Below are 19,127 nucleotides of genomic sequence, written 5' to 3'. Positions count from 1 at the left end.
ATGGAAGTCTGCTTGCATCCTAAACAATAAATGTAACTGCCAAGTCTTCATTCACATTAAACCACACAGTTGAAAATGTGACATAGGTATCAAAGAAAACAAGAACACCATTTTGTTCCCTCCACCACCAAGAACAAGGCTGCGTTTTGTTCTGTAAGTTGAAGAAAAAAAAACAACTTGGGGATAAATGTGTCACTAACATGCAGTGGGATCCTGTGCACAGTTACAACAGGTAAGAGGTGAAAAGGAAAACAACTGAAATCATTGCCAGCTTTCCCCTCCCCGCCACAATAGCTAGGTAAATTTGACTAAGTTTCAGTGAACCTTTTGGATTAGCTTTACAACTCAGTCTTGTGAAAGGATTTAACAGTCAGAACACGCTGGTAGTGAGAAGCCTGTAGATCTCTACATGAGAAGACAACACTTGGCTTACAGCAATTTTTTCAAGTGTTCCTGGGTGACACAGGAGCCTGTGGTACCGTAGCCTTCAGTACCCTGCCAAAGGGTACTCCGCAGCCCGCACTCCTAAGGTCATTTGCAAAGTTTACCCGCGTCATTCTTACAATCAACCAGGGCATTTTATTTTCACTGATATAGTGGTTATGGTCGTCTACGGCTGTCAGTGCAGGTACAAATACAGTGCAGAGTTGAAAAAAAGCAGGATCTTGAGCAGTTTTAAAACATAGTTTTTAAGTTATAACTTAGCTGGTAAGAAAAGTCTCCTCCTTTGACCATTTTCCAGATTCTCTTCTATACCACGAGAAGTTTTGCTTGACACGATCGTTCCTCCACAGTGGACAACGCTGGGTAGTGGTAGTTGGTATTAGGTCAGCTCTAAGTTTATTCTCCAAGCTCACGTGTTACGGAAAATCTACTAGGATGGCCTGATGAGCGGAGCCCTTTCATCTTCAGTGCTCTGAAGAAAGGGGAAGACAACAAAACCAATGTAGAAAAAGCATGAAAGTTCTTTTAGTTACTGGGCAGTGTTCAAGAACATCCAAGAGAGGTGGTATCAAGATACACATATGGGGCCAGGAATATCTCATACAGAGGCCTCAGGCAGTGGAAACCCTGTGTCTGAGCCTGCTAGGACCACAGGCAGACTCAAAAGGGCCCAGGAAAAATGATCAGGATCTGAACGACGGTCCAGAGCACAACTGCTCAGGGAAAGCTTCCTCAGTAGCAGAGCAAAACGCAAGAGTGAAGCTGCGAGATCCAAAGATCCAGTTCCTCAAGCCACTGCTCGAGGACATCAGGCTGCAGGAGGGCATCAAACTGCCACCGCTGCTGCCACTGCCACAGCACACCGAACCCGCGCGGGCTCTCGCAGGCTAAGACAAAGCACGTGAACAGCTTGGCCGGACGCTCGGAGCGTGAGGGGCTTTGGGCAGCTGCGAGGGTGCACTCAGCAAACACCGTACAAGCAAAACCACACTAAAACAGGGCAGCTATGGGGAGAAAACAGCCTGCTAGAGATCCCAGTCCATTTCTCTCAACAAAGGGTCCAAAACTCATCTAACCTCAGCTCCTCTGCCTTGCCTATATGGCAGGGGTTTAGCATCAGCTTTAACATGGCTGGTGGACTTCTTGCATTTTATCTGTTAGGACACTCTAGACAGGCTGTTTTTTTTTTTTTTTTTAAAAAAAAACTACAATTGGTAAGGAAATTAGGCACTGGAAATACTACCTGCCTTACCGTGTTTCTTGTATTAGCTGTAATCCTTTGTTTGGTGCACTTATTCTGAGTCTATTAAAACTTCCCCTCCCTAGAGAGGCCATTTTAAACAAAAATAACATATTAAAAAAAAAAAAGTTTGTGAATACAGAAAAAGTAAACCCAACCAAAATAAAAATCAAATCTATGCAAACACAGACTAAACAAGGACAAGTTCAAATGCTACTTACCTCTTCGCTTATGCCACGGGATCTGCACACAAGCACAATAAAAACAATCCCGAAAACAATTCCTAGAGCCATGATTACAAAGGGGATTCCAGTTACAACACTGGCTTCCAGCAGGACGTGCTTGAGTTTGTTGGCAGACGTTTCATCGATCAGCACACTCTGGAGTAGAGGGGGATTAACGCAGAAAAAAAGATTTATTTCTATTCTTGTGTGTAGTGAGGCATTTTATTGCTGTGAAGAGCAGGGAAACAACACTCCCTCAGCTCCCTGCCTGGGCTTTATTACTTTTTGGTAGTCCTTCTCTGACCAGAATTCTTCCGGCTCCTGTGTGGCCAGGGGAATACCTTGTCTGCAGCGATTCTGAATGCTCAGTTTAAGATCATAACAACATAGGTCTGGAAGAATAAAATGGTTCACCAAATGAATCACTGATGAATTCAGTGATACAACTGCAGTGCAAACAAAAATCTGCTCAACAGAAAGCCTGACCCTGTGAGCTCCCAGATTCTCTAAGGAGCCCTTTTGCCCATGGTCAGGGTCTTTAAAATTACAAGGACTATGTGACAGAGGGTGTTCTGCAGGATTCTGCCTAACAGTCTGCCCACAACAGCTTCCCATCTTTAACTGCATGAAACACCAAGAAAAATTGGAAATAGATGTATTTTTGGTCAGCTCAAAGACAATGTTTTTGTAAGCATAAAATGAAATTATTGCAAATAAATAACAGAATTTACCTCATTTATATACATTACTGGGAAAACCAGTGTTCGGATGTTGCCTGTTTCACTGTGTAAAAAAAAAAGAAAAAAAAAAAAGATTATGGTTTCACATCTTATTAACTTTTTCAACAGTTTCTGGAGGCTGATTATAAGGGAAACTAACGAGGAAACTGCCTCTAATGAAATTCTGGCCTGTCATTATTGTTGTTAGAATGATCTCAGCCTCCAAGGTAGAAACTAGTTTTTTGGGGGGGACAATAACATAACCTGAGGATTTGATGTGGAGAGAAAAAGATGGACCCGTAAGAAGCTTACTATTAACAGACTGAATGGCCAATTTGTTTCAGGTGGTGGGAATGCTAAGCTAAGCTGAAGGTGAACGTTCCTCATGTTTGTTTAACACTGCGACTATTGTCTGTATGACAGGCAGAGGGCAGCTAAAAGTGAAAAAAATAAAAGTTTGGTGCAATGAAATTACAGCTCACTGACAAACTGTGTTAATCTAAGAGCTCCTGGACATGAAAAAATAACATGGTAGCATTACAAAAAGCTGTCACCAACCAACTCAAGAGGACCAGGCAGATAAAATAAGATTCTGGGGAGTTGTTTTATTTATAAGTTAGAATAAACAGCAAAGCTGTGCCAATAAATAACAGCTCAGAAGCTGCTTATGCCAGACTCTGTCTGGGGTCATACCTGCTCGTTTGGTTTCCATGTGAACACTGATAAGTTGCAACAACTCTTTTTTAAACAGATTTGAGATATGCACCCAGCAGCAGAGAACACTTACACAAATTCATGTAATTTTCTGACGTGAACATTGATCTGCATCCTCTTGGCTGCTCGCAGGACCAGCCCTGTCAGCTGGGGAACAAAGGAAGAGCAAGTTAAAAAGAAGAAACATAAAATAAAAAGAATTTACAGGTATGCCAGCCTAATATTTACACCAATGTGGACCTGCTTGGAGGCCAGTGACACAGTATGTGTACTGGTTGAGCTGGACCTGTGGCAGATCAGTGTTTGAAAGAAGAAAAGACCCACTTGACGGTATAATTTGTATCCCTTCACCAATATACTCTTGAAACTCATGTATCTAGACTCCAGGCTGCCACTTAAGCTAAAGCGATATCAAGAGGCTACAAGGGAGAGAAGGGGCCATCGTGCTGCCTGTGCTGTGCAAACTCGCAGTCAGGCTACAGAGGAATACTCCTTCCTTCCGATCCAGCCGGAGTTCTGGAATAGGCAAGCACATCCAGCTGCTTGTTCTGCTCCTTCAGTACTGCTGCAGAATCTCTGCGGGGCATTTTAGGCATTTCTGTGACCATTTGAGCTTGGGTTTAAAGCGCCTGATCTCTCTTGTCGAGAGGTTAACTAGTAGGTACAAATTCCTGAGGATAAGGCAGGAGCTGCTTTCATGAGCTCTCATGCCTCTACCATAAGACAAACTTTTATTTTAAAAAAGGGAAAAAAACAGATAGCTGACTATGGCCTGTCGCTACTGACCACAGGGAACGGGAGTGAACACCCACAGAAGCTATGCAACAGAAAGGGCTTTGACATCCCAAACAGCACATGCACAGGAGCCAAGAGAGAGGAACTAAGCGATTTCCTCCTGCTGCTTTTGCTGCACATAACAGCTCCGTGAGTCACAGTACTCTGTTTCTGTCAACTAAGTAGGTCATGATTTTGCTCTTTCCCTCAGCCTGCAGCCAGATGTGGGCGTTTAGGGAACAGTGTAAAACCCCAGTCCACTAGGTAATAAAATGCTCTACTTGGTCTGCTCATCAACTCCGACTTCTCCAAGGCACTGCCAGAAGCAGTTCTGCTTTCCCAGGGAATGGGCCCCTGGGTAGCTGCCGAGCAGGGTGCTGCTAAGGCTGTGGGGCTGAACAGGGCACATGAACAGAATTCACATACTGTTCTCAGACTGGTAACAAACCAGAAAAGCAGGGGCAAGACCTGTTGTTTACCAAGCTGCTACCTTCATGACTTAAAAGCTAGCAACGCAAAGGAACAGGACTGACTAAGGGCCAGCTTATAAGGACTCCCATTTTACCCTCAAACTAAGCACAACATTAAGATTCTTGTGTTGCTTTCATTAGAGTTAGCTCTGAGCAACATGGCAGGTTTTCTTCTTTTCCAGTATGGCACAAACAACGAACTGGAGCCGCTGGCTCCATTTATTTCTGTCATCCCACAGTGAGATTACCAAGAACTCTGCGCACTCCCCTAATTGACACAGACACCACATTTCTGTACCTCTACTTATGTGACTCCATGCTATCTAAATTGAGTCCAACGTCCCTTGCATCTTTATTGCTTTGCTCTCTTAGGCCACAGCTAGCTGCTTCAGCTTGGGGAGTGACACTAGCTTGGAAGTGACCGAGTGCCCCTGAGGTCACAGCAAGGCAAGTCAAATGCAGTAATGAGGTAGAAAGATGTATGAAAAAAAAAAAAAAAAAAAAAAAGCTTTATCTGCTGCTGGGCAATATTTTAACTCCTGCATCTCTTCATTGGACCCCATCTGATGGCATATTTAGTTGCACAGCCAAAGCAAACAAGCATTTTAATTCTTGTTATCCATCAGAACTTGCTCTACACAAGGAAACACCAATAGATCAATTCAATAGAAACTAGCAGAGCATCCCTGAAGTCATGGGGCTATGTTGATACCATTCAAAGAGGAGACCTACACCTCTGTTTTTGGACTTACCTGTATCAATAATAATAAATAAGGTCCTACTTACAGGATTGATGTCCACAAATGTCTCATGATATTCCTTTCTTGGGTGCATGCCCTCTATGTCCTCAACAAATTTTTCATCTGCTTGATAAAAATGTGGAGCTGATAGAAATATTGGAGCACCTGAAAAGAGAGAAAGTCACCATTTTACAAAGGCAAAGCAGGACTCCAAGAGGTTACTCAAATTCAAGTTGCTCTTAGACGACCCCAAAAATCTGCCCTATTGTAAAAGAGAAAGTCTCTTCTGGAGCTACAGAACTGACGCTCAGATCTGCTGTCTTCAGAGGAAGCCAGATTTACTCTCCTGCAGTAGTCACACGGCTTCGTGTCTCAGGCTGGCATGGGGTCTTTCGCCTTGTTTTCATTCAGCTACTCAGCTGCAAAAGCCACCTGGGTAGGAATGGAGTGTAACTACCCAAGCTGTTCAGTATGGATCCTGGTACTTGCATTTCCTCTGCTTCCTTTAGCTACACCACTGCCAAACAGATGGCAGCTCACACAAACCCTTTGGACCACGTTTCCTCACTACTATAATTTTACAGCCAACAAACCAACAGTCCAGTTCTTGGTGACTGACTTCACTGAGCACAGTCACAACTTGACAGGTATATTCTGTCAAATTGTCTTCATGTTATTTCAGACAAGAAGAGAAATACATTGCTGTCCTCACAGTCTGCTTCACCCGCTTGGCAACATACCTTGTTTGCAGATGCTGACATTGAGGACGCCGGTGCCAGGACAGTTTCCTGGCGGCACGCAGAATCCAGCGTTGTCCGGGTTCACGGTAGTGTTGGCAAACACCTTGGGAGAGGGCACAAAGCGGTAGGTTGGGATCCCTGCAACGCTTCCTGAGCTATCATACACCAGATAGAAAGATCTGCAGGGAAGGAAAAACAGATCCAGATTTGTTGAGCAACACCGTCATCTGCTGCAGATTTCTTCTTGAGATGCCTGCAAATTTACAGTAAACTACTTGGCCTAAAGCTCCCTTAAATGGCCTAAAGCTCCTTCAAATTGTGTTCTATATTAAATTCAATAGGCTTTTGATTGACACATGCACATCTTGTCATTCTGCTGCTGCACAAAATGGAAAGTCTTGCGCTAACCATGCCTGACCAGCATTTGAGGCTCACTCTGGCACCCATCTTATTACTGTGTGTCCTGTTAAGCAGTGCTGCTACATGTTACTGTGAGGGACAAGTGAAAGAACACAGCTGAGCAAGGGAAAAAAGGAAAAGAAGAACAAATTCCTAAGTTCCAGATTTAGTTTAACACACGTGTGTCAATTTAAATAAGGAACTTCAGACTGGTTTGTTCTTTACAGACATGGAAACCTGGAAGGAAGGAGGTCAGCAAGTGAAATATAAGGAAGGAAACACAAAGCTCTTGTACATCTTGCTGCATTCTGAACAGCACTGTCTCAAGTCAGTAATCCAAATAGGGCAGTCTAGGTTCTCTAGAAAAGCAGGGCACAGAGGAAGGTTTTTGAGGGAAAGAAGCTTCAGGCAACGTTTCTATAAACGCTTCTATTCCCCTCATTAGATGTCTGATAAGGCAGTCCAGCCTGGCTTTCCAGTCTTCTCTCAAAATTTCACTTGACTTTTATTTAGACATAGCTCATCCTTAATTTGATGCATGTTGGGTTTTTTTTTTTTTTTACATTTTTGTTTGTTTGTTTTAAATATTGCCCTTTGCATGAATGTATGCAAAACGTAGATGCTATTAAATAAAATAATGGGAGGAAAAGCATGAAATCTCAATAGGAATAAATTTAAATGCTCTGCCATAAAGCTTGAGAAAAATACTCTTCTTCTTACCTGCAAAAATCAGAAGAAAAGATATAAATGTCTTCATCTTTGCTAATCAATGGGTGGAAGGATGTCCCGTCTGTTCCGTTGATCATATTACACGTCTTTGTTGTCCACCAATTCAATGACCTGACGTAAATGAAGCAGCGAGAGAAAGGGTTAAAAGATCTTTAAATGCTAGTCAGACACACGAGCAAATGAGAATCAGACCTGTAGGTCCTAAATCCTACTGTCTTGGGTCTGCTAGCAAAAAAAAAAGGGGGAGTTAAAAACGGCATCAATTGCATTTATCTTTTCTTTGAACAGAGCCATAGGGAAGTAAGAATATCTCCACAACAGCTCCTCTTATACATGTCACTCTTCTTTTCATGTGTATATGTTACAAAACACAGTGGGGGCATTATATGAAAATAAAGCTGCTAAGAACCACCACCACCTTTGGAATAAAAGAAGCATTTTTGTAAGGAATGCTTAAGTCCATCAGAAATGTGAAGAGGGGCAGATTTTGACAGAGGCCTGATCACACTGAGGAAAAACTTACTCTTCTCCTTTCCATTCCACAATCCTTGAAAAGTTAAGGTAGTTCCTTTCCCCACTTAGGAAAACATATTCTCCATCATCAGTTCCATTCATCTAGAAGAGAAACATGAGTTTTTAATCACTCTACTCATTCTGCAACACCTGGCTGGTAACTACAACGGGGTGCCAGCCATCTAAGCTCTCCTCTCATTGCTCTTCAAATCTGCCTTGGGAGTGATCGACTTGCCCTGAAGTCAGTGCAATTTGTTCAAGTCTGCCTGAATATAATGAGGTGGAAGTGACTAAACTAGATCTTCATACCTCTCAAACCAAGGGAAGGAAGTGTAATATTTCTCCTTTGGAATTTTTCACTAAAACAAACATCCCTTGACAAAAATAGCAAACTTCTTGGAGAACATATGTGGTGCTTAGGTTCTTTTCAAGAAAAGTTTGGTCCTCATAGTCCAGGCGGGCTTGCAACAAGAAATACTGTGGAAGCCAGGAATGGCTACAGCACAGAAACAACATGCAAATTCAATCCACTACCACAAAAGAAACTGGACAGGAAAACTTTCTAGTAGTTTGCATAACCGGCCCCACAGAGCGTGTTACTCAGGTAACCACGGGCAAAGTGAGAGGGTTTACATCAGTAGAGGAAAGCTTTTGCTTACCTGAGAATGAAAAGAGAAATAAAACACTCAAAGCTCTGCTTCAACCTACTACCCAGATAGAGGCAAACTGAAGCGGGGCCATCCTCTTGCTATCCCTGCAGCTCATCTCCTGGCCTCAACTCATCAGTAATAAGAATCCCAGCTTGGTAGCAACGACACCACTTCTTATATAAGCCTCTGAAAATCTCGTATACCAGTTACCTTATTAAAGAAGCCAAATTCTGGATCAATCTCAGGATGCAAGAGATGAATGGTCGACAGAAGCCTGTCTTTGTAGCCCCACAGTAATTCATGCACACTGCGCACTGTGAACAGGGATTCTTGGTAGAGAAGGAGCAGCACCTCCGTGGCAAATTGAAGAGCGGTTGATCTGGTCATCTCCATTGCTGTCTGCCAAGGGATTAAAATGAGCAATAAACAGTCCGATTTAGAGAAGAATATGTAATAACAGCTGCATGCAAACACAGACTCATGGGCACGTGGACTGAAATCATTTAATTCTTTCTACTTGGAGCAAATAAGGTTCTTCAGCTGTTTCTCCCACAAGGACGTGCTCTTGCAGATTCCCATTCAGCCAAGCGCTGGCACACAATCAGTTTGGTTACATGCCATTAACTGCTGTATTCTCAAGACTGGATTCTAAGTGAAACGTGCAAAACCACTTTCTAAACAGTCTTAATTTCACCACTGTTTACAACCAGAGACACTCTTTACATTTTATCCTTAGGATAGGTAGTTTACAGCCCCTTGGCTTTACAAATGTAGAGAGAGCTGTATCCCCAAAACGCAAACAATGCCAACATTTGTTTCCTTTGTAGCTGACAACTGGTTATGCAACAAGTTTTTAAACACACACACACAAATGGGATATTCCTTGGGTGAACCAAACTGTAGTTCTGGTACTGCTTGTTACAGTGTTGCATGATCGAAAATAGGAACAAGAGATAACACTTAACAACCCTTAAATGCAAGGGAGGAAAAGTAAATGTGAATATATTGCCCCCAAACCTATAGAACACTAAGTTCTATCTAGGGCTATATACAATGCATTTATGTATTTTATTCATACAATCAGACAGCTGTTTTGAGAAATGCTGGAGAAAAAAAAGAAATGAATTTATCCTGTAATTGAAGTCAGTTAAATCAGTAAGGAAAGTAAAGGCTTAGTTACTCATCAAACACTTTTAGTGTGTCTAATAACATTCACAAGGCGTGACTATTTTATATATGTCTGTTCTCATGGTGTACCTATGCGAGGTTAGATACAGGGCTGTCTGATCACTAAAACAAAACTTTCTTTGCATAGTATTTTCATCTGCTGCTCTTCGGGATGCCTGTTTTACCTTTAGTTCTGAGAGCACCTATTCATTCAGTTATATCTGAAACTCTTCTGCTTTAGATGTTATTTTGCAGATTCAGATGCAGATTTGGAGGCAATTTTTGCAATTCTGACTTAAAAAATATGTAAGTTTTCTCATCCAACTGTCTGAGTTCTTCTTATGTGTTTGACTTCACTAATACCCTATTTTCACTTGCTGGTGAAAACCCAACAGGCCTGGTTTCCCCTCATCTCTGAAGTGTGTATCAGCTCTCAGGGGAAGAGGGAGGCTCTGCCAGTACAGAGGCCTAAGGCAAGGGAGGAACACCACAGAAAAACCCAACCCATCCCAAAATTAAACTTCCCAAACTGAAAGCATTATCTGTATTGGACATAACCTGCCTCTCTAGTTCTTGAATCTTCTTTATCTACCACAATGGGAGAGACAGTGAGAAGCAACAACCTGCTAGTTTTCAAGTGTTTTAAGACGATTTCCAAGCAGAAATCAAAGAGAACTCACCACTGCAGGAATATTAATCGTTCTAATCAGATCCACTTCAGGGTCTCCAACTGATTTCTCAGGTTCAAAAACATACGTCTTTGGATTCAGAGCAGATACTTTTGTACCATTGTCCAAAAACTGAACATGCACTCTTGGTCTGTATTCTCTGAGAAATAAAAGAGTTGGTTCTTTAAGCAAGTTAAACATGTAAAAATAATGTCAACTATTATGAACTTAAAACCATTCTACTATTTTAAAACACATGCAGGGTGTGATTAACAATTCGTTAGGAACTGGTCCATCTTTGCTGCTGTTGCTGTCAGCAGGAAGACTCCCCTTTGTGCCAATGTGAGCTCAATGAGACCTTATAGGTTGCTTTTGGAAATGGTACCCACACAGTCATTGCACTTATACATTTACCACATCTTTAAAAAACCTATGAGGAAAGATGACAATGACAGTACAGAAGGATTTACTGGCACTTCATGTGGGTCTGCCCTTGAAATACAGACTGAAATTTACACTTCTGCCTCATTGCTACAGGCAAAATTCACTCTGAGACAGAAAAAGGTGTAAGATTTGTTTAAGTCTCATTAGCCCGACCTAAGAACCTATCAAGACTTTCTACTTCTAAGTATTTTGCACTAGGACTTCTGGGCTTACATATAACACAACTGCCAAATAAACCTCGTGGTGGCTCTTCTTCTGACACAGGAATCCTGGATACAACAAAAACTGATTTTTTGCCCTGAACTGCTCATGGCCTGGGAGGTTGCTCTTGTTAGTGTCGAAGCACTGAGACAAGCATCAAAGGGAACCCAGGATTGCTGGCAAGCCAATCTAATAGATAAAAACATCAAATGCTACATGCTGTCCTGGCTAGGAAGTCAGACTTTAATTATTCTGAAACATATGTCATAACCATAATTCAATCCGTTGGCACTACCATCTTACAAACAAGAACCAGAATTCTGAGAACTGGCTGGCTTGGGTCTTAAACGGGTGATCCATTTGTCTTCATTAACCCAGAAAACAGAAGTAACAGGTTGGCTACTCATGGTGTGAACCTTTGGTGGAAATTTCAGGGGAAATGGACTGTATTTAACAAGTCCATATTCACTTAATAGTTTGTTGTCTTTTACATTACCTTGCTTCCTGAGTAAATTTTAAGCGCTCAGACATGCTGCTGTGCTGCATTTCATGCATTGTTAGATCCCAGGTTCTCCCTCAGACTAGGTCTGTTAATGCAGCTTCCTGACATGCAGCATTAAGGGTTACTTTGGTTCAGCTTTTCTATTTAAAGCAAGCTGGACAGGCCCATAAAACTTCTCCTATTAAAACCCAATCATTTCCCATTTCCCTTACACAAACAGCAGATCAGCATTCCTGCCAGCTGGGAACATTTTGGTCCAGAAACACTTTCAGTTTGATTTGTCAAGAGCCTCCTGTACAGTGACTTGCTCTAGAGTCTAATGCTGAGGAGATGTGAAAGGACAGATGTGAAGTGACTGTCCTAAAATAGGCCAGAGTTAACCTGAGAAGACTCTGCTATTCTAAAAGAGCTAGAGAAGAAAATAATACTCCCTGATCAGGTATACTAGTAGGAAGACCTCAAATGTTGAAGACAAAAAACTGTACATGCAGGCAAGACAAGTCAATATTAGAGTGATCTTCAGGACTCAGTAGGCTTGGGCAGATAAGCAGCTTCTACTTTCTAATGAATTATTTTATATGCTGTAAATCCAACTGCTAAGTTTGAGAAAGACATGCACTGCTATACCTTTGCTACAGAACCCACCTCTGTTTTACCCAATGCAGGGTAAAACTCGGAACTGCTTCAAGCTTAGGCATGCAGGAAGTGATTCACTTCAGCTGCCTCGCGTAGGCTCCATCTCTCACGAGAGCTTCCCCCCTCACCTGTCTGAGATGGTTCCCTTCCAGCCTTTCTCCCTAACCCCCCATTTCATAACAACGACTGTACATTTCATTTTACGGTGCTTCAGGAGCCTTGCCTGGTGAAATTTAACTGTTTATTGAAAGCTTTGCCACACCAGGCCTGTGAGACAGACTCGGTATTTAGCCTCTGGCTTGAGCACGCAATGTGTCTGCAACATCCCCTCCTTCTCCCTGCACGTCTCCTCCCTACGCCTCCCACTGCTGGCACTCCATACAGTCAGCAGCGACCGCCACGGGAGGATTCAAGAATCTGCTGGAAAAGTGCACGCCCCTTCCCAATTCCCGTTTCTTCTGTCAGCGGAGCACAACAGAATCGAATCCTGCCGAGACACGTCAAAAGCAGGCAAAGCTCCCAAGCCAGAAGCAACTAAACAGAAAACACCAGCACGCGCAGCCGCCCTGGCTCCGGCAGCACTAAACAAGGCAGGGAGCTTCCCTGCGTGCTGCAGGGAAGGCTTCCCAGGGAGCCTCTCCGCAGGCACGGAGCAGGCCAGCCAGCTACGCCACCAGTCCAGTCCCTCCCCTCGGTGCCTTCTTAGCAGCACAGCTTCACAGAGCTGCCTGGGCATGGGCCTGGGTGGCTTCATGTAGTTCTGTGACATCTCGAGCGTGTCCCACTCATCTGCCTGACAGAAAGGAACTGCTGGCTAATTGTCAGGCTCTCCCTTTTATCCTTCAGGATTTTTTCTAGCAAGAACAGCGTGATCCCGAGTCATTTTGCAACTTAGGTAAAGTCAGCTCCTTCTGCCACTAAACTGCTGCCTGGTTTGAGTGATTGTTAATGACCAGAAGTGAGACTAACAGGGAGAACTCTCATCATTTTCTCATGATATGTGTTTTAATCACATTCAAGAAGAGTCCAGGAGGTACAGCAAGCTCCATCACTGCATGTGCTTTCTGTAAAAAGCAGTAGCTAGATCTGAACCTAAGCAGGATAAGTGAGAGCTGGATGAGGAATCTCACTAGCATCATATTTAATTGATGTAATTTGCTATATATTCACTTGGAATTAATTTCCAAGTGAAAACATGAATGACATGATTATGCATGTTGATGCAAGTGGTCATCACCACATATTTCAAAACATCATCCAACCAGTCACTGCCTTCTGCATCCTGCAGCAGCCCAGTATGCAGAGAACTTCCTGCGGGTTGGAGGAGCTAAGGAAAAGCAGCACAGGAGCATTTTTAATGCTTTTCCCCAAATTAAACAGAACTGATCGTCTGAATCTGGAACAGATTGCAGGTTGTCTCACTCTAGCTGTGGTGTCCAAGTGGCACATGACCACCCATTCTTCCTTGGAGAAGCTTTCAAGCACACATCAACTGCTGGGTTTTCTGCTAGAATGGGATCCCCAATGTCCTCCCGCTTCTTTGACTCCTCACAACCAATAGGTTTGTTTTTATTAAAAACAAAACAAAACATACCGGTAGGTGTATGGCCCTACTTCCTCCACAAGAGGAGTAGCTCCTTGAAGCACTTCTAAAGGATTTGTCACATTAAAAAAGTAGAACTGCATGTAGACTGGTGGAGGAGGATCTTCCCAGGCTTCGAAGGTTTCTGTGCCATTTCTTAATACTGTTCCCTGGAACAACACAAAGGCAAGATAACTGTTTTGATAGATGCTGTGCTCTCAGAACAAGCATGGCCATTAGGCTTGGAAATGCCATTTCTACCGATTCTACATTTCTGACAATGAAGATTTAGCTGCTACTACACAATGAACCTGTTTAAGCCAAGTACCCTGTTTAAGGTGTATCAACAAGAAATGCCTACGAGACATCAAGAGACATGTGCCATTTATATTTCAGATAAAAGAAAGGGAACTCAATAGTGTGAGCTCTACAGTGATGGGAGCCCATGTATCTCCAAATCCAGAGTATCACTGTTATCCACTGAAACAGGGACTCACAGGAGAACATCTATAAAAGATTATTCATGATAGAAACTGTTAAGTAATGAATCAGCAATTTCTTAACCCACTAGTTTACTCAGCTTATAAGCAAGGTCACAACTGCCCCAGCATGCGTCTCCATTAGGAACATATAATATAGGTTCTCTCCATATCATTACCATTTCAGTTTAGATAGAATTCACAATTATAAAAGCATCCCAACAATGAACCCTAAAATCAAGGCTTTTTGCCACTGATACTGACACTGTAGCAACAAGGGGAAAAAATGGCATGCAGAGCAGAATTTTTAGGAATATGTACAAAGAAAAACATATCTTTGATACTACACTACCAGTAGGCGGAAGAAGGGGAAAATAATTTGCAACTAAATGGGTCTCATGAACACTTGTTCTTTTTATTCTTTGGAGAAAACAAGTCAAATATTGTAAGTCCAAAAGCAGGGCAGATTGGACAACTGCCATTTCATGGATGCAATTTATGGGGTCTTAAAGCCACCAGCCACTGTTGCCTCAGGATTTATTCTTGGTTTTCCACTTAAGTAGTTGTTTTTGCTCTGTATTTTATTTTATTTTTTCAATGATTAGATAAAGAGAAGACTGTTTCAAAGAAAAATGCATTGGCAGGAGGTTTGAACAGCAGCAGTATTCCTGAATGCCAATGAAAGCCAACCCAGCTGGCAGTATTTGGAAGTCACAGACTGCTTTCCTCTGAGGGTTTCTAGCCATGTATTCTACACACATCACAGAGGGAAAAAAAAAAAAGAAGAATAAAAAAGAAAAAAATATATTTTAAGCATGCTCCAGGGCTTCAGGAGTTTTGTGTGTTTCTTTGGAACCACCAGCACCTACAAAGCCCAATGCATTTGATCCTCTTTTCTTGTAATCTATGCCAAGGAGGTTTATCCCTGTGTCCAGAAAGAGCCCTTCTGAAACTGGTTTCCAGGATCAGGAACAGAAAATCTCACTGAATCAGGTCTGCAGTTTCTATGACTCCAGCAGAAAAAGCTGGGAATGAGACAGCAATGTGGCTGAGACAGTGATAATCGTGACAGCTTTTCTCCGTACACCAATAACCACACTATGAAATCAATTATTTCAGAGGTTTATTGCAATAAAGTCCGGTCTGCTCCCTTCAAAGTTGTATAATTGAAGTCGTATAAAGCTCCTATTCCTCATGCCCATGAAACACAGCGAGTTTAGCTTTATGTTGATAACCAGACTAATTATCACCTGTCTTAAGCTTAACCATCCATATCTAGGAATTTGTACTGCTCTCCAGCAACTACTGACCAAGCATATTCAGGCCACTCATCAAGTGCTAAAATGTCTGTCATATGAGACAACTAAAATGAAGGGTTACTTCTCACTCTAAACGTGCACTTTTTTTTTTTTTTTTATGTGTGTAAAAACAAGTGCACCCTGGTCATATTCATTCCAGTTTTAAGCTCCAGTCTATTATTTTTGACAGGAGGTTCACGTTTATAATGTGCAAAGATGCTAGTTCCCCTGTCCCTATCTTCTCAACTGAGAAGAAGCTCCTCTGCTTGATGCAGCTTTGTTAAATGCAATATGGATTTCCAACAAGCTATAAATATATAAACCTATGTCCCAGATTACATGCAGATACATAGCACTAACAGGAAGAAAATGGAGGAACTTTTTGCTGGCAGACTGGTGTAAGCTCCTGCTCCCGAGACTCTGAAGTTGTAACTGATCTCCAGGAAAGTGGTCTGGGAGCAAAAAGGCACTGAAACAGCCAGAGTAATCTGGTGATTTATTACCAGGATCTGCACAGCACCATTTGGATCTCCCACAAAAATGACAAGGTCTATTTTTAGACCTGCACACTGACAGCACTGGTGCAAGGCCAGATTCACAAACTTCTGAGCAGCATTCAGGCTCCACAAATCTCTCAAATAACAAAATATTGCGAGCTCTTTTCTTCTATTTTTCACCAAATGTCACCAGGAATACTTCCATCTTTGACATGGCATCACACAGCCTGGACTTGAAAAAAAAAAACATGACCCAGTATTTTTGGGAGAAACATATCTCCACACGCCTCGGTCAGCAGCTTGGTGCTGCTGTCTTTTATTCACACTGCAGAAGCATCTGATGCTACATGACTGGCGCTACTCTTCCCACAGGTTGGGTGGGCTGGGAAATAACAGAGCATAGGACTGCTCTTAACCCCAGAACGCATGAAAGCTACAGTTCTCCCGTAGTTATAGCTACTGTCCTGTGTAAGGTCAGGAAATCAGACTTCTCCTGATACTTACATGCAAGAACAAGAGGTAAAACTCAAAGTACTCCTAAACCTTAAGCTGGACACTAGTTCTGCAGGCAGGTCTAGAGGGCAGGCTTTTAACTCCAAGATACCCTGTCACAGCGATGCACAGATGCAATTCACTGAAGATCACAACCTAAATCATGCTGACAACGTGACTGTTCGTCCCTACCCAGCAGCACAGCAGGGGTTCACCTTTCCTGTTGACTTTATAATGCCAGTCCCAAATTTGCCCTTATGTCCTTCCCTTAGCTTTCCCTCCCTGACCACTCTTCACACACAGAAAGTAAAGAGCATGTCTTCCCTCAGAAGTGTAACAGTTGGTGATGGTGATCATGGGGGGTGAAGAAGGTACCATACCTTTTCTGATCTTCATTAGAAAATTGAATTTGTTTGAATCTGTTGTTTTCTAGAGCTGTAAAATGTTCTAACAACACGGCAGAGTTTTATATATTAGTCTATGACAGAATTTAATTGCAATCATGAAAGAGACAAGTAATAGTGTAATTTAGATCAACATCCTCTGACTGCTAATATATATTGGGCATCTGATCTGATCCAGCATGACACTGTAATTCATAATAAGCTAGTAAGACTGGCAAAGAAGACAGAATAAATGGGCAAGGTTTGAAGGCCTTGCAGGAAAGGTACTCATACTCCCCTTGTCACCCCACACGTGCGCCTGCTGATTTTCCAGGAGACAGTGTGATACTCTGCTGGATTCCCGACTCCTCCTGCATCCCCTGTTCCTCCATGCTTGTGTTCAAGTGCAATTTCCTGTGTTTCAGCTTGTGCTCATCACCCCTCATCTTGTCGCCCTTCTGCAATCCCCTTAAAGGCAGAGGAATCTATGAGGCTAGGAAGAATCAATGTGAAATCCATGAGCAGAGAGGTAAGATTTCATGTTCGGTGCCCTGGAGTGCAGAGCAGTAAGAGAGATGGAAAAGCTCAAGTCTTGCCACATTTTGAAGGCAAAGTAAGATTTATCTATTTGCACAGCACTGTCTAAGAAGTACATATGGTTACACAAGAGACTGCAACTTCCTAGATCATGCACGGGTAAGAAAACCTCACAGAGAAAGCAGCAGAATCAGCAGAGTGACAGGGAGGGCACTGCTTTGGGAACCGTTCACGTCTACACAAAGCTGCACCGCTTGGGTTTGGTTTGACACGCATGCAACTTTGCATATGTTACCACTCACATGACAACACCCAGCTTCCCGATTGCCTAGAGAAAGGTACAGGCTGATGCAGAAATTACTTTGGGATAAACCAGGCATTACCCATGAGTACACTGCAGCACGGCAGAGGCAGGGATCTGAGAACCAACACTACGGGACTACCCGTATGAGCCGCTCCGGACGAGTGGCTGGCATACGGCAAGTCTGCGTGACAGCTTAGACTGAGGTACCCCTCCTCTGGATACCCCCTTAACCTTACAGGCACACTGCAAAGGGACACAACTTGCCCACTAAAATTGCATTTGCTAAACCAAAGTGGTTTAAGTTGAGACAATACAGTTTTTAGGTTAGGAAATGCTTCCTGACAATATGTCAAAAAAGGAATTGGATAGGACACTATGGGGATCATCAGATTTCTGCGCCAATGAGATAGTAGCACTGGCCAAATCACTATTTCTTCACACTCCTGGTTTCTGTGTTTAAATAACAGGGATTATATTCTTCAGAGCAGGCAAGTTAATAATTATTCATTTACAGTGGTCACAGCTATTTTAAGGGAAACTCCCAATGATGTGAATTTCTTATGTTAAGTATGGGGGTTACTAAGCTAAGAGAGCTGACCGTTCTCCCTGAACCACTGTATAAACACAAAGGAGCAGCAGAAGAGAGGAACAAAACAAGGAGGGCCCTGCCATCATAACACCACCAGGAGGGATGCCCTCAAGCGTCCTGCAAGCAGCCTTGGGGTGAATTGCTTTGCTTTCACCACCTGCACTATGGAGCGACCGCCGCTTTTGGCCTACAGCCCCCTGGAAGGGCTGTGCTGCGGGAGCAGCACAACAAGCCACCGTGTGAGAGTGCCGAGGAGCATGTGAGGAGGATGGTGCAAGGGCAGGTGGAGCAGAGCCCGAGGCACCCCCGGCGCACCCCATGTGCTGCTGCCCGCGCAGGCCCCTCGGCACAGCTGCAGTCCGTAAAGCTGCCTCCCAGGCACCGCTGTTCACGGGCAGGAAAAGCCAGCGCGGGCCCAGCCCGCTCGCTCGCCAGCCCGGCCGGCGGGCGCGGAGGGGCTTCGCTGCCCCGCGAAGCTGTAGCCCTCGCCTCAGCAGGGTCGCACCCCTGCCAGCGCCACCCACCAGCCCCCTCCGGAGGGCGGGCGTCCTCCCTGCCGCCCTTCGGGTCACTTCGGGAGCCTCGGCGAAGGAGGGCAGGAGGGTGCGGGGGGGGCGCGGGGCCGGCTCTCACCTCCTTCACCTGCAGGTCCACCACGCTCTGGAAGACGTGCGCCACCAGCAAGGAGATGCTGGCGATGAGCAGCGTCATGGCCAGCACCCCCACGGTGACGAGGCACAGCGACTTCATGGCTGCCGCGGAGGAGCGTCCCGGCTGTCACCGCCGCCGGGCTCGGGCTCGGCCGGGCGCAGGGGGCGGGCGGGCGCCTCGCCACGCCTCGCCGGGAGGAGCCGCGCAGGAACCGGCCTCCGTTTATCCCCCGGCCTCGCCCGCCGGGAGCGCTGGAGTGCCGGGGGGAATCGGCGGCTCTCGCTGGCAAGCGGAGCGCCCGGTGGCAGGGCGGAAAGCTCGCTCTCTGCTGGGGACAGGCC

The 19,127-nt window shown here is 44.0% G+C and overlaps 1 protein-coding gene across 2 annotated transcripts; it reads right to left on the bottom strand.

The window, feature by feature from the left end:
- Positions 1–39: 39 nt before the first annotated feature.
- On the bottom strand, positions 40–18,918 carry SCARB2 (scavenger receptor class B member 2). 2 transcript variants are annotated; one of them, XM_088531666.1, is made up of 13 exons: positions 18,769–18,918; positions 13,569–13,726; positions 10,204–10,351; positions 8,567–8,755; positions 7,717–7,808; positions 7,185–7,304; positions 6,066–6,244; positions 5,372–5,490; positions 3,415–3,488; positions 2,640–2,691; positions 1,906–2,064; positions 1,697–1,766; positions 40–916 (listed from the first exon to the last, which is right to left on the bottom strand). In XM_088531666.1, exons 1-12 carry the CDS (start codon positions 18,883–18,885, stop codon positions 1,737–1,739), a joined length of 1,437 nt encoding a protein of 478 aa, XP_088387792.1. In that variant the 5' UTR covers positions 18,886–18,918; the 3' UTR covers positions 40–916; positions 1,697–1,736. The 2 variants fall into 2 exon arrangements, with proteins under 2 accessions (XP_088387792.1, XP_088387791.1); XM_088531665.1 differs by lacking the exon at positions 1,697–1,766.
- Positions 18,919–19,127: the final 209 nt, after the last annotated feature.

This window comes from Tinamus guttatus, unplaced genomic scaffold, assembly GCF_059628265.1.
Source record: "Tinamus guttatus ecotype Peru unplaced genomic scaffold, ASM5962826v1 Tinamus_guttatus_pri_ptg000423l, whole genome shotgun sequence".
Taxonomy (NCBI): Eukaryota; Metazoa; Chordata; class Aves; order Tinamiformes; family Tinamidae; genus Tinamus; species Tinamus guttatus.
The sequence above is the reverse complement of the archived record's forward strand: the minus strand, read 5'-3'. Positions and strand labels throughout refer to the sequence as shown.

Bases quoted from the DNA above. Each gene is read 5' to 3' on its own strand.
- SCARB2 (XM_088531665.1), bottom strand. From the start codon at position 18,885: ATGAAGTCGCTGTGCCTCGTCACCGTGGGGGTGCTGGCCATGACGCTG. The intron at 13,727-18,768 runs GTGAGAGCCGGC...GTGTTGTTCCAG, and splicing joins TGGACCTGCAGGTGAAGGAG to GGAACAGTATTAAGAAATGG. The intron at 7,305-7,716 runs GTAAGTTTTTCC...CATTTACGTCAG, and splicing joins GTGGAATGGAAAGGAGAAGA to GTCATTGAATTGGTGGACAA.